This window comes from Lactuca virosa, chromosome 3 (genome assembly GCF_052849685.1).
Source record: "Lactuca virosa cultivar CGN04683 chromosome 3, Lactuca_virosa_CGN04683_v6, whole genome shotgun sequence".
Classification (NCBI taxonomy): Eukaryota; Viridiplantae; Streptophyta; class Magnoliopsida; order Asterales; family Asteraceae; genus Lactuca; species Lactuca virosa.
In genome coordinates this window covers 50,951,194-50,965,388 of record NC_136428.1, presented here as the reverse complement: position 1 = coordinate 50,965,388, position 14,195 = coordinate 50,951,194, and the positions used below count along the sequence as shown (strand labels likewise).

The following is a 14,195-nucleotide window of genomic DNA, read 5'->3' as shown; positions in this document are numbered from 1 at the left end:
CAAACTATTTATGTATTCCAAACGTCATCTTACACATTTTATTCATCAATTGTTAGTTTGTCTTGAATTGGTTTTCTTGAGCTACCATAATATTTATAATAGATATTATTTTAGTACAAGTTTTAGTACAAGTTTTAATTTTGTTATGATTTGTTTTTTTCACAAAATTGAACTTTTTTCACAACGTTGTTTTTAAATGTTTAGAAAAGTAATTTTCCTTACAAATTTATCATTTTTATAACTTTTTAAAATTTTCTACAACTTTTCTACAACTTCTTTTATATATATATTTACAATTTTTGTACAACTTTTTTCTCAAGGTCCACTTACATATTAATGTTTTTTTTTTAATACAAATTCTTGTTTACGATGTTTCTATGTTTTTTTTCCTTACTATATCCTCTTACCAATTTTTATAGTATCCTCTTAAAATTTTACATGTTTATTACTTGAAAAGGAACACAACCGAACATCATGTTGTATATATTCTGGAAGTCTGCAACCTTGTTACACTGAGGAGGATCTCTGATTTCACGTCACATGATCAAAGGCACACCCGAACACCCCAATAAACCCTTATAATTTCTCCAAGGACGAATCTATAGCCCAACTTGGTATAAATTTGGCCTCTTCGATTCCGATTGTGCTTGATGATCTTCAGGGAATAGCTACATCTTTATCTTTAGTGGAGGAATTTATTCCGTTTCTAAAATAAGCAGATACACAATCCCTGCTTTTTGAATCCACCTCTGAGAACCAACGCAGCCCCTTTTGGCCTTCAGAATTCAATAGTAGTATAGCAAATGGCTGACAAACCCAGCAGAGGATTGGTGTTATACGGTGACGGATTGACTCGATTCGTCAACCCTTCTCATATCCATCTCCATTCATTAGCAGCTCAGTCGTTATGTGGCTTCTTATCACTCCCTCACTTTCCTCCACCAGGTTCTCTATTATCATAACTCCTTCCGCTATCTTATTATGCTTCCCGTAGTTTGCATAGATTTTGGCGTTATGCCCTTGGAATCACGTAACATTTTTGGGGGATCTTCAAACTTTGATTGCAATTTGTAATTGCTATCAGAGCTCTAGGGGTTTGTAAGGGAAACGTGTTTTTGGATCAGAAAGTGGAAAATTATGGATTGTATTTCACTAATCAATCATGGTGGCATTTCTTATATATTTATCTTCTTTCCCCCTTCCTGTTTTCTGTGTATTTCCTCATTTACCTGGACATGAATTTGCAGAAAATGTGGATGGTCGAACTGTAGGAGAATTTCTGAATCTAGTGGATGCATATGAAGATTACTCCACTTTGGTAACATTTTATCTGATCAAAATACGTTTTAAGCAGATGATAATAATATGAAAGAATGACTTGAATCAATGTTTATCATCTTTCCAGAGTGTAGAGTCTCAAGACAAGTGCATAACCCCACCTATATCAGAGAGGTAATATTATAGATTTACAATACCACTTCTATATGAACTCAATAATGAAATATTTCAAGAATTCAACTGCTATGAGTATGATTATTAAATAATAAAAATATAAACAATGTGTTTTGATGAATTTAGGTTCTTGGGAGTTAGAGCAGCTTTAATTACCGAAAATACAACATTGAAAGCATGTGGAGACAAACTTGGGCTTTCAGTTTTGCAGTCAGATGAGTTAATTACCAAAAGTTGTTCCCTCTTTGATTCCTCAGTCAATCTTGTTGCTACGGAATTGTTGAAGCTGCTTGGATTTGAAGATGATAAAGTTTTGGATACAAATCAGTTTGATTTAGTTTTTGTACATGTTGGAGGTGGTCATGAAGAACAATCAAATAAAAAATACACGGAATATATCAACTCTTTGATTGGTGAGATAATATCCAAAGCAAAACCTAAATCTGAGATAGGTTCTCGGATTCACTTGTCTGTTGTGTTAAGCTATGGGGATACTGAAAAAGATGATGATGAGTGTAATTTTACCATTTTAAACAAAAATGGAACCATGAAGTCGGATTTAGCTTCATTGTTCCCTCGTCAAAGTTACACAATGAAAGGTAGCAATCCGAGGACTAATGTAAGGTAAACACGCAATTATAGTAAAAAAATATCATGACAGAACAGAACATAATAAGTTGTACTGTGTTTGATGTGTATTGTATTGAGACTGAGACTGACACTGACACTGATGTCAATGGAACTGTACCAACTTGAAATTGTTTTTTCAACAGGGACTATTGCCCGATGTTGATGGCTCAATGGCAAGAGGCTGTTACTAGGAAGGATTTGGTGAAAACCTTCTCTTTTCAGGATTTTAAAGAGGTAGACAACTTAAATTGAATATTTTACTTTATAAATTCCATATAATTGATTATATTGTTGGATATTTTTGTGACATAAGTTGGTATATTGATGTTTTAAATATTGATGCAGAATGGTGGAAACTTGACAATACCAGCTGATAGATTTGTTCATGAAGTTGCTTTTAAACTATGGAAGGCCCCAAAATATGGAGCCTGATTCAGCTACATTTTTGTTATTTGATAAAGTAATAACAGTTTGCCTCGATGGACTTTCCTGAAATAAGATTTATGGCTGTTTTTAAGTGTTTTTATTTAGCCTTTTTTTTGGTATGAGACAGTTTGTGTAGCCAGTTGTTTGAATGTTTGTTAAGTTGTAAACGCTAATAATTTCGATGGAAATTTATAAAAATCTCAAAAGTATATTTACAAATTTAATAAAATCTTAGTTTATTTAAAAAATTAAAATCAATGCAACAAGACTTGTACAACCCAAACTCATAGAAGAAAACATACAAACTTTTTATGTAAAAAACATTTATGTAATAGTAAGATGAAGTTATCTAGAGGTTGTTTGGGATTTCATTTTAATGTTAAAAATGATTTTTACCCAAAATGATTTATTGACTTATCAAAATGGGAAAAAGAGTTTTTTTTTTTTTAAATATACTTATGAATTAGTTTTTATAATTGCAAAAGTCAATAAATCAATAAGTTAAAACGTGTTTAGCTTAATTTTGTATTTTATCTATTATGTAAACCTAATAAGTCATAAATTGTTTCATAAAGTTAGAAATTATGACTTGTTAAAATCTCCTTTTTAAAGACCAAACAAAAAATTATTTTAAAATGTCTTTTTTTTTACTCAAATACTTTTTCATAAATTAAAATCATTTTTAAACGAACAGCCAAACACCATCCTAATCTAATGACTTATAAGGGATAATAACTTAAAAGGGTAATATATTTTTCGATTTGTACACATTTGGTCACTGAGTTTTTTTTTCATCCACATTTACCCCTTCAACTTGTTAAACTGTATACATTCAGTTCTTATGACCGGCTACTCCAGGTTACCCGGTAAAAATGACTTAATAGGGTAATATATTTCTCACTTTGTACACATTTAGTCCTTAATATTTTTGTACACATTTAGTCTTTTTTTTTTTTTTTTTTTTGCAAAATAAGTCATTTTTTTTACTCATTCAGTACTTATGAATGAATTTTTAGTTTTTTCTCACAAAATCTTACGTGGGACATTCATTAATGAGGTGTATGGGCTTTTGATGCTTATATCCATCACGATCTCGACTACTTGGTTACTTAGGTCATGTGTTCTGAACGTCATATCTTCTTCATATGATCTCGGATTTTAACGATCTTTATATTCATGCGTTCGTATTTTAGTCTACTACAACTTTAATTTAGATTACTCCCATTAAAAAATAATATATTTTTACTTACGATTTTTATATCCATACGCGGTGGCGGATTTAGTATGGTCCCGGTGTTGCACCGACAACACCTGTTTTTTTATTCGCAGTGGAAAATTTTTCGCTTTTTTTTTTTTACGTTTATACCTATTTTCATGTATCGGCAACACCTACTATGTATTACTGCGTCTTCCCCTGTCCATACGTTTTTTATGAATGCATGTATGTATGTTTTTTTTATAAAATCGTTAGTAAAAATATATTACATTTTAACGGGAGTAATCTTAAAGAAAGTTGTAGTAGACTCAAAAATTGAACACGTGGATAAAGATCCTTAAAATCCGATATCGTATGAAGAAGTTACGATATTCAAAATACAAGACCTAAGCCAAACCACAAGACTTACGCAGCCAAGCAGTCGAGATCGCATTGGACATAAGCATCAACAACCCCAAGCACCTCATCAACGATTGTCTCACGTAAGATGTCGTGAAAAAAACCTAAAGAAATCATTCATAAGTACTGAATGAGTACAAAAAAGGACTTATTTTGAAACAAAAAAAATGTTAAGGACTAAATATGTACAAAAATATTAAGGACTAAATGTGTACAAAATGAAAAATATATTACCCTATGAAGTCATTTTTCCCGGCTAACCTGGGGTAACAGGTCATAAGGACTGAATGTGTACAGTTTAACAAGTTTAAAGGGTAAATGTGGACGAAAAAAAAACTCAGTGACCAAATGTGTACAAAATGGAATAATATGTTACCCTTTTAAGTCATTATCCAGACTTATAATTACACATCCATTTTCTACTATTAAAATTTAAGGTGGGAATTTCGTATATGCCCTTCCTAAACAACTAAATATCGTATTTGCCCGACCTAAAATCTAAATATCATATTTGCCCTTATTAATGTTTTATAATATCATATATACCCAAATGTATTTTTTTGTTAATTTTTATTGATTTATAATCCTTTTTTATAACCTTAAATCATTATAATTGACAATAAATATTAAATGGACAATAATGCCCTTACTTGTAAATTCCAATACACAATACTTACGATCGCTGCTTCCTATCTCACCTAAATTCTGATCGTTGCTTCCCTGTCATTACTTCTGATCGCAGCTTGCTTCCCCTGTAATTCACATCACACTCATGCATCAGGTAAACAAAATGTGACCTATTATTTTCAATCATCTGGAGTGCGAATTTCGTTTTTAGGGTTCCTAGTCTCAATTGTTCAAATTCTTTTTACAATTAGCTTAGTTATGTTGTATTTGAGAGCTTAGTTATGTTGGCTTTCACTGATTTTGTCATTGATTCGTCATCTTGTTCATCCAGGTTATGCAATTGTTCATCCGATGTACTTAATGTCCCAAGCCTGACAATTCTCATTAATCTCTTCGTGTTCCAGACTGATACGTTTTTGGGATTTAGAATATGGAGGTGATCAATTGTTATCCCCTGTTCTTTTTCATTGTTTCTTGATGCCGACTGGTTGGGGTTGTAATCTTCCACTCCCTATCATTTTACCAAATTTTGATGGAAAGACAACTTCCCTAAAATTTGGAGGTAAGTTAGCACCTGCGTTTTGAAGCCTATGGAGTTCTGTGAGTATCTTATCTTCTTCTATTTTATTGTTTTGGATTTCAGCCAATGGTGGGCATGAGAGTCAAGCACTTGAAGCGCATGCAACATCATTTTCCTCTTTCAAAGTACCCATATTTACTTTAATACTGCAACTGAAAAAAAGATAGTTGCTTTATATATTTATTCATATTGTAACCGGTTGCATAAAGTTGATCGGATATTTATACATTTTAAATAGTTCTCTGGAAATGATAATCCTTCTATTCTTATTTCTTTTGCCACCAAAAGCTCCAAGTTTTCTGACATCTAAAGCTTCATCAGTTGGGGGTTTCTATGATGTCAATAGACGTGGGCAGGTCTTACTTGCCACTGCAAAATTGAGCCTTTTGTTAGTGGACAGGTAAGTTCTTAAAGTCATTTCATCATCGACCAATTTCACTATTTTATTACTATCAGAATCTTAATTTGATGTGTTAATGCAATTAAACAACCTCGAGCTTGCTATTAATCTTGAAAAAAGAGGAAACCTACCTGGTGCATCATTGTCCGATTACCTAATGTGTATTGCTTGTGTGCGGCAACAAGGGAGAATAGGAGGTTGCTCCTATGTATTAAGAGTTTGCGATATGGAAGAAGCCAGGATGTGATAGGGAAGCCCAACGAATTTGTGATCGTAACAAGCCTCAACACATGTGATCTATTGTATTGAAATTTAGAACTCATCATGAGGAATTAAATGAATTAAACCTCGTCTGAAGGCCAATGAATTAAAACTATGATTTGTAAATGAAGGGCAATATTGTCCATTTGATTGTTGTTTTTAGTTTTAATGATTTAAGGTTATAAAAAAGGATTATAAATCAATAAAAATTAATAAAAAATAGATTTGGGTATATATGATATTATAAAACATTAAGAAGGACAAATACGATATTTAGAATTTAGGCTGGGTAAATACAATATTTAGTTGTTTAGCAAGCCATATACGAAATTCCCCTAAAATTTAAAAGTTAGTGGATAAAATTGGTTGGACCGGACAAAGGGATCTTCGTGCCCCCCCACATCCATCCACCTATGGTATGGTAACGCTTTGTTCCGGATGTACCCTGTGCTTAAAGGATTGTACCTTCGCCTTTCTCGTCACAAACCCAAAACCACCGCCCGTCACAACCGTTACTGGATTACCGCTGGCGCTACGTCTCCTACGACTCCACCCCTGCAGGCCGACATCAAGCACTTCTGATAAAACCCGCCGATATCTTCTCCCCTCGCTAACCATGTCTTCAACCGCCGGAGCCTCCGCTCCTTCTTCTTCTTCAAATTGTGCCACAACAACCTCTGAAGATGCCGATACACTTCGTCGGAATCGAATTTTATCGAGCACGCTCTACTTTGATGTACCTGTCTCGAAGGTTTGTAATCCGAAGGTTAAGTAGTCGAGTGATTGTGTTCTTTTGTTTATTTTAGATTTAACTTCGAAATTTAATGTTTTCTTCTTCCTGCACGAAAATTTCATCATACGAACTTTACAATTGATCTCTTAGTTAGTTTTTGGATGATATTAATTTTTTTTCTTCTTGTTCATCAGGCTCCAATAATCTATTCGACTTCTTATGATATTTCTTTTCTTGGAATTGAAAAACTGTAAGTATATACATACCAATACCTTAATACCTTAGTTTGTTCATTAACTTGCTGATTCTGATCATCAAGCTTTAAGCGTCCAAAGAAATGGTGGCTTCCTATTGATAGAGATGATACTTCCTCCTACTATAAATTTAAAAACAAAACTACAAATCTACAATTCACTGTGAATTTCAAATATATTACTTCAAATTTCTTGATTGGATTGATAGGTATGTTTGGCTCTTTAGAAGGAAAACATAGGTGTTATTAGATGGAACTTTATGACAAATAGTAAGAAGTGCTAGTTCGATGTTGGGTAAAGATCATCTGGATCTTGTGGGTTGGGGAAAAACTTGGGAATAAAAAATTTAGTATCTCCATATCTTGGTATGTGTAAACTGGCCCACATTTGCTTATTTATTATGCTCACAGTATTTCCATACCTTGGTGTGTGCAAATCAGTGTTTTCTGACATTGAGCTTCATTTGTTGTCTAACTAATAATAAATTGTCAATGCAGGCACCCATTTGATTCTTCTAAATGGGGTCGCATATGCCAGTTCCTCATTGAAAATGGCGTTTTGGAGAAAACCCATATAGTTGAGCCTCTAGAAGCAACCAAGGATGATCTTCTAGTGGTATTAGTCATGTTCTTTTGAATATAATGTTTGCTTCATTGCTCTTATCATTAATTAATGGAACATGAACATCACTCTCCTTCAAACAAAGCCCCCTTTTGTAATGAAGTTTTTAAAGATTATTGTGTGTGGCAGGTTCATTCAGAATCATACTTGAAAAGTCTCAAAAGTAGTCTTAATGTCTCCATAATTACAGAGGTGGGGTAATACTATCTTATTGTGAAATGATATGGGAAATGGACCTTATTGTGATTTTATTTTTCATTTCTATGAGTTTTAGGTCCCTCCTGTTGCATTATTCCCTAACTGCATTGTTCAGAAGAAGGTTCTTTATCCATTTCGTAAACAGGTAACAATATGGGATATGAAAGTTTTCATATTAATTTTATTTCACATGCTACAAATGTTACTGATAAGAATTGGATTTAGGTGGGAGGAACTATTCTAGCAGCTAAACTTGCTAAAGAGAGAGGTTGTGCCATCAATGTAGGTGGTGGATTCCACCATTGTTGTGCAAATCGAGGAGGAGGATTTTGTGCATATGCTGACATATCTCTTTGCATCCACTATGCTTTTATCCGTCTAAATATTTCAAGGTATTTATTTATTTACCAATGATATCATAAAACCTTAACTTACTTGGCATATTTCTAATTCTCTCAATTTGAAACGAAATGCAGGGTTATGATAATTGATCTGGATGCTCATCAAGGAAATGGCCACGAAAAGGATTTTTCAGATGACAGTATGCTATTGCTTCCTATTCTTGTTTTTCCACATCACAAACTGAGTCAACTCATTGTATCTACTGGTTACTTGTAGGAAGAGTCTACATTCTGGATATGTACAATCCATATATCTATCCACTTGTGAGCTGTCTTCTTCTAAATCATATACATAAACTTCAATTTTGAACTCAAAAATAATCATTTCCATTTCATTTCTTATTTAGGATTATGAGGCCAGGAGATATATTGATCAGCCAGTTGAAGTTCCTGTAAGTTGGATTATTTTTTGTTCTATAAGTTCTTCTGATGGCTGTGCTTCAGGGATTTACACATTCTTATTATGTTGTCATCAGAGTGGAACCACAACAGATGAGTACTTGATGAAGCTGGATGAAGCACTTGAGGTAATTAAGTCTTTTTTTAAGCATGTAGAGTTACAAGACTACAATATTCATTGATCCTTGGAGTGAAATATTAGGTTGCAGGAAATGCATTTGATCCTCAACTTGTCATTTACAATGCTGGAACCGATATTTTAGATGGAGATCCATTAGGAAGACTCAGGGTAATGCTAAATTTATATCTTCCCATTAAAAATATCTCTGATTTGTCTTAATAATTATGCTAAATTAAGGGTATGTCATGATCAGATAAGTCCTAATGGGGTAGCAATTAGAGATGAGAAGGTATTCAGGTTTGCCCATGACAAGAACATCCCACTTGTAATGCTGACATCAGGTCCTCACAACTTCCATGACTTTCTCTTTTTTTATTAACAAGTTGAAAAGGAAGGAAGTTAAGGAGCTGTAATTTGTGAGATTTCAGGTGGTTATATGAAATCAAGTGCCAAAGTGATTGCTGATTCAATTATAAACCTCTCAAAGAAATCCTTGATCACCATGGGTGGCACTCCAAGAACAAATTAGACATTATCATGTATATGCATATTCATCTGGTCAGTGTTCTTTGTGAATTGTGAATTAGGGTTTATGAGTTGTAGTAATCCTATAGTAGTAGAACATGCATGCACAGATTTGGTGCTTTTGTAATAGATACAATAATATATACCATTTTTTATTCGTGGATGTACACTTAGATTCAAGTACAGAAAATGGCTAATGATAATTAGAAGATACATAGAATTAATCAAGGAAGAAATGAATAGTCATCTTTTCTTCTTCAACTATGATATTCATATTGCTGATTTCTGTGGTTATTACTTGCTGTTTCTTCGTCACTTCTCCTCCTCCTATTCATCTCTAAGTACATTTCCTCAATCATGGGCTTCCATAGTCTCACCCTCGCATTTATAAACCAATTCGATACCTGTTCCATTAATCTCCATTAGTCAGTAGTCAGTGGCAGCTGATGTAAATTAACATGAAAAACGAGGCTTAATGTGTACCTGGCTCCTTGTCAATCCGCTTTTTACAGCCAATAATTGTTTCTCCGCATCCTTTGGATACCTGTGAATTCAAGAATCAGATCCATAAATCTTAAACTCTAATTTAACATCAAACATGAAATGAAAGTGATGAATGAAAAGCTTACGGGTGAAGGAAGTTCTGAAACATCCATGCACGCAACACAGAAACAGATTTTTCCGGAAGCCCTCTTTGCGGCCTCCATAGCTGATGATCTTTTCTTCTTAGCTGCTGAAGAGCCCATTGCTTGGGTACAAAAGACGACAGCTCATCTTCTCCTTGATCCATGGTGCTAAAATCCGCCCCCATTGAAAGTATATAATTACTTATCCTCTCTCTTAAACTTTTGTAGAAAAACGTAATCGTATGAAGAGCAAAACAGGCATGAACTTGCGGATTCAATTCTGTTACAGCATGAAATGCCGATATCACCGTATGTATCTCATCTAAACACTGGTTATACCGCTCATCCACCTGTCAACAAACAAATTTCACCAAATTCACAAGTCAAAATCAAATTAATCTGGATTATAAATGACGTAGACGTACCATTTCTAGTAAGGCGAGCAAATGCTTCTTTTTAGCTTCGACACTTCGCCCTTTCAAAGCATGAACAAATCTATGATCATCATATTCGTATTTGTTGTTTCCATCTGAAAATTCATCGGGAGCAATCATCGGTTTATAGCTGACCTGGTCAAGGTTTCCAAGTGAGTAAGTCGCAATTTCCGTGAGGATTTGTTGCATCGTATGAAGATAACCGTTGGATCCAGATGAACATTGCAAAACTTGGAGCGGTTTATCCGTTATAGAATTAGAATCGAACCCTAACGAAAGACTTCTACTGTTGCAGGAACTGGCTTGTTCTAAGCTTCCCAACTGTCTTCCTTGTAAGGAAAGGTTACTGATGCCAGAACACGTGGCAAGACTCAATGACAGCTCATTACCATCTAAACCCATGCTATTTGTAGTAGTGTTGTATTCCCATTTCCGATTCATATCACCAATTCCAACTCCAATCATCCCATCATACACAAAATTCTCCGACCCATTATATGGCATGGAATTCGGGATTCCAAGAGGTTGACCGAAAGATGGTAGACTTGAGCTTTCGTGTTGACCGTGTCTGGAGGCAAGAAGGGCTGCAAGAGCTGTAGCGGAAATCGGAATATCCATATGACCAATCGAAGGGAAACTGTCGGTGGGATTTGAAATCTCTGTAGCGTTTATCGGAAATCCATTTCCGGGCATCATATGGTGGTTTTGATAAACGAAAGCTTTTTGAAAGCTTTCATCTGGGACGATGAAGCTCTCACACCCACCTGCCATACCCATTGGCATATTGCAATTGAATCCATTGTTTTCCATAACGGATTTTACCTACAACACCAAGAAGAATCATAAGGATGAGATAATAATGTGATTCCACAAGTCGGAATCACTCCATCGTTGTCTCGTGGAGCATACCCATTTACAGATTTCCTGTTTCAAAACAGTGTCCAACAAAAATGGTGCACCCAAAAGATAAAACATTAAGACACATTCCTAGTTGGAATGTAAGATTTCTGACTGGCAAGAAGTGACTTCTCAAAGCCCAACTCTCAACATCACATCCCTGTGGAAAACAGTGGACAAGACTATTTTAACATTCCCCTTGCCATATCAATTATCTTATCATGTGTCAAATTTTCTCATCTCAGATATCAAAAATCCTTCATCATATATATGGGTACACATCAAAAGGTCTTTTGTATCCCTTCTTCTTCAAGTATATGTCTATAGTAATAGTAGTACCTTAACTTAAATACGACAAATGAAATGGTACCCATGTTTTTTATTTAGAATACAATACATAAAGCACAAGTTCTTTTTTGCATGGATTAGTGGTATAATCCATACTATCAAGAATCAACACTATTGATACAAAAAGGAATGCTAAAAGCAATTCCTTTTTCTATTGGAGGTCCTAGTGGGGAAGTGAAAAGGGGGTTGACCAAAAGTCAAAATTAGGAAGATAGAAACATAATTGAAGTAAAGTATCAATTACCAAACCTTTGAAGATGAGATGAAGAAACAGTAGCCTACCCTCCGCCAGAAGGGGGTTTATTTTTTACTTTTTTGATTTGGGGATGTGAATGGGATCTCTCCGTTGTTGAGTGTTGACACTTGACCCCTGCAAAGTGGTAAGTAGCAAGGAGTACTAGATATAGCTTCTCTCAGAGGACATTAATCAAGCAATTGGTGTGCAAGCAAGCAAGGAAGGAAGCGAAGAAAAATTGGAATTGGGATCGAGTACTATACCAAAAGGGATGTCAACAGTGATAAATAGAGAGACATGTGGCCTACGGTGGGTGTTTGCTTAGGATCTTAGCTTTTGAGCCAATAAAAAAACAAGAGCAAAAAGGGAGAATTAAATAATGGTGAGTGGGTTTATTATGGCTTTGCATGGACAAGAAAAAGATGTGATATTTATTACAAATTCAATGATTTACCAGAACCAGAAACAGAAACCAAGAACCAGAAAGTTGAGTAGAGAATCATGATGATGATCACTACTGCTACTACTGTTCCCTTTCCTCTTTCCTCTGAGTCGACGAGTTGAAGCAAACACGCAAAACAGAAGAATACCCACAGGATTTGTAAAAGCAAAGACAAAGACGACAAATCGGTGATGAAAATGGAGGTCACTTGTGGGTTTATTTTGTAAGCTACCCCATTAAAAGCATATAAAGTCTGGTTCCAAAAAGCCAAAAGAACAGGGGGAGAGGCCACACAGTGGTAGAATTACATGATATCAAACAATAATGGAACTAGAAATGGACCCATCAAAAAATTTCAAGACTACCATCCCACACACAAACACACACAGAAAGAGAGAGAAAGAGAAGAGAGAGGTAACCCAACCCACCCTCCTGCCTTAAATGGTGCAGTGCCACTCATTTCTGCTGCAGGCTTTAACCTGAAAGAAAAGGGGCCCAGTTCCCTGCATGTTTCTCTCTCTAATCCTGCAATCATCACAAAAAAAAAAATCTTGATTCCGTTCTGTTGAATGAATCAATGGAATGGATGATGGATTTGATGAAAACCCCAAGAAACAGGAAAAGGTGTTGCTTTTTTAACCATTTTTGGGGGAATGGGATTTGGGAAAGAAAGTATGTTGCTTTTGTTTGTGTGAAAGGAAGGTAACAAGTAAACAGGTAAAAAAAGGGAAGGGGAAGGCAAGTAAGTGAGATGGATGACCATACGTTTACAGTGGTTACTGTTTGGTTGCAGTGAGTAGGGTTTGTTTGTAAACAGTGACTACTGTGGGTTTTGTGATGATGTAAGCTAAAATGGAGTCTTGTATGGAGTTGAAAAATCTTGCACTAAAGATCTCTCTCTTAAATGCTTTCTTTCTTTCGACTCCCAGCCCACCGCACTGTACGGTTTCTCACTGTCTCTATTTCTACACACAAGTATTAAATATCTGGTTGATCACTTATAAATCTAACAATTTTGCTCCGCATTTATATTTAATATTACAAGTCTTTTATACTTCTTATACTGTTCAAGTACTAAATATCATTATGTCCAATGTTTTAAAAACCGGTTTTTTAGTTGAACCGGTATGGTAATCGGTTTTCGGTTTAACCGGTTCGACCGTTAAATAAACCGGTTTCTATAATTTTCATATTTTTTCGTATTTTCGTAGACATACCTACATACACAAATCAAGAATAAGATGTCCACAAGTTCAAACATTAAAATACACATTAAAACAAGTTGTAGATCATTCTAAATACATTAAAATAACTTATAACCATAAGTTTTACATCAATCCACGTGCATTAACCAACCACCACCTCCCTCCGCCACCAACCATCATCACCGCTACCAACCACCACCGTTATCACCACCCCCTCAACAACCAACCACCACCAACAACCGTCACCTCCGCCACCATCCACCGTCGCCATATTCATATATGAATAATCATTTCCATTATACTTATTCATGTACGAATATATGTATTCATATATGAATACACTTATTCATATATACTCGTATATGAATATATATATATATATATATATATATATATATATATATATATATATATATATATATATATATATATATATATATGAATATGATCTGTTCCGTTGGCCCGGTACGATGGAGCGCTTAAACGGCAGATTCGAAATGAGTGGCTCAGATTCATTCCCTCGTTCTTAACATTTTTTTTCTCAATTGAACTCTCCCTATATATATATATATATATATATATATATATATATATATATATATATATATATATATATATATATATATATATATATATACATACGGTTTACATAAAAAACATGTATTTAAACATGAAAACTCGGGTTGTTATAGTAAACATACATATTGATACATTAAATGTAACACCATGTTTCGACTCGTTCCATAGTTCGAGGCCGTGACTCGA

General features: G+C 34.6%; 3 protein-coding genes across 6 annotated transcripts; 2 read left to right on the top strand and 1 right to left on the bottom strand.

Annotated features, from left to right (window-relative positions):
- Nucleotides 1-449: 449 nt before the first annotated feature.
- LOC145165664 (rhomboid family protein) lies at nucleotides 450-2,717 on the top strand. 2 transcript variants are annotated; one of them, XM_079084451.1, is made up of 6 exons: nucleotides 450-945; nucleotides 1,248-1,318; nucleotides 1,406-1,452; nucleotides 1,579-2,076; nucleotides 2,226-2,316; nucleotides 2,428-2,717. In XM_079084451.1, the coding sequence occupies exons 1-6, from the start codon at nucleotides 804-806 to the stop codon at nucleotides 2,512-2,514; spliced, it is 936 nt and encodes a 311-aa protein (XP_078940577.1). In that variant the 5' UTR covers nucleotides 450-803; the 3' UTR covers nucleotides 2,515-2,717. The 2 variants fall into 2 exon arrangements, with proteins under 2 accessions (XP_078940577.1, XP_078940578.1); XM_079084452.1 differs by lacking the exon at nucleotides 450-945 and adding an exon at nucleotides 977-1,165.
- Nucleotides 2,718-6,349: 3,632 nt separating this feature from the next.
- On the top strand, nucleotides 6,350-9,398 carry HDA2 (histone deacetylase 2). Of its 2 annotated transcripts, none has more exons than XM_079084449.1 (13): nucleotides 6,350-6,757; nucleotides 6,919-6,974; nucleotides 7,476-7,593; nucleotides 7,729-7,791; nucleotides 7,874-7,942; nucleotides 8,023-8,189; nucleotides 8,274-8,338; nucleotides 8,416-8,462; nucleotides 8,546-8,590; nucleotides 8,675-8,725; nucleotides 8,800-8,886; nucleotides 8,972-9,059; nucleotides 9,147-9,398. In XM_079084449.1, the coding sequence occupies exons 1-13, from the start codon at nucleotides 6,410-6,412 to the stop codon at nucleotides 9,245-9,247; spliced, it is 1,305 nt and encodes a 434-aa protein (XP_078940575.1). In that variant the 5' UTR covers nucleotides 6,350-6,409; the 3' UTR covers nucleotides 9,248-9,398. The 2 variants fall into 2 exon arrangements, with proteins under 2 accessions (XP_078940575.1, XP_078940576.1); XM_079084450.1 differs by having other exon boundaries at nucleotides 6,351-6,742.
- On the bottom strand, nucleotides 9,355-12,997 carry ATH1 (homeobox protein ATH1). Of its 2 annotated transcripts, none has more exons than XM_079084448.1 (5): nucleotides 11,793-12,997; nucleotides 10,295-11,125; nucleotides 9,873-10,219; nucleotides 9,727-9,787; nucleotides 9,355-9,647 (listed from the first exon to the last, which is right to left on the bottom strand). In XM_079084448.1, the coding sequence occupies exons 2-5, from the start codon at nucleotides 11,111-11,113 to the stop codon at nucleotides 9,501-9,503; spliced, it is 1,374 nt and encodes a 457-aa protein (XP_078940574.1). In that variant the 5' UTR covers nucleotides 11,114-11,125; nucleotides 11,793-12,997; the 3' UTR covers nucleotides 9,355-9,500. The 2 variants fall into 2 exon arrangements, with proteins under 2 accessions (XP_078940574.1, XP_078940573.1); XM_079084447.1 differs by having other exon boundaries at nucleotides 11,798-12,996.
- Nucleotides 12,998-14,195: the final 1,198 nt, after the last annotated feature.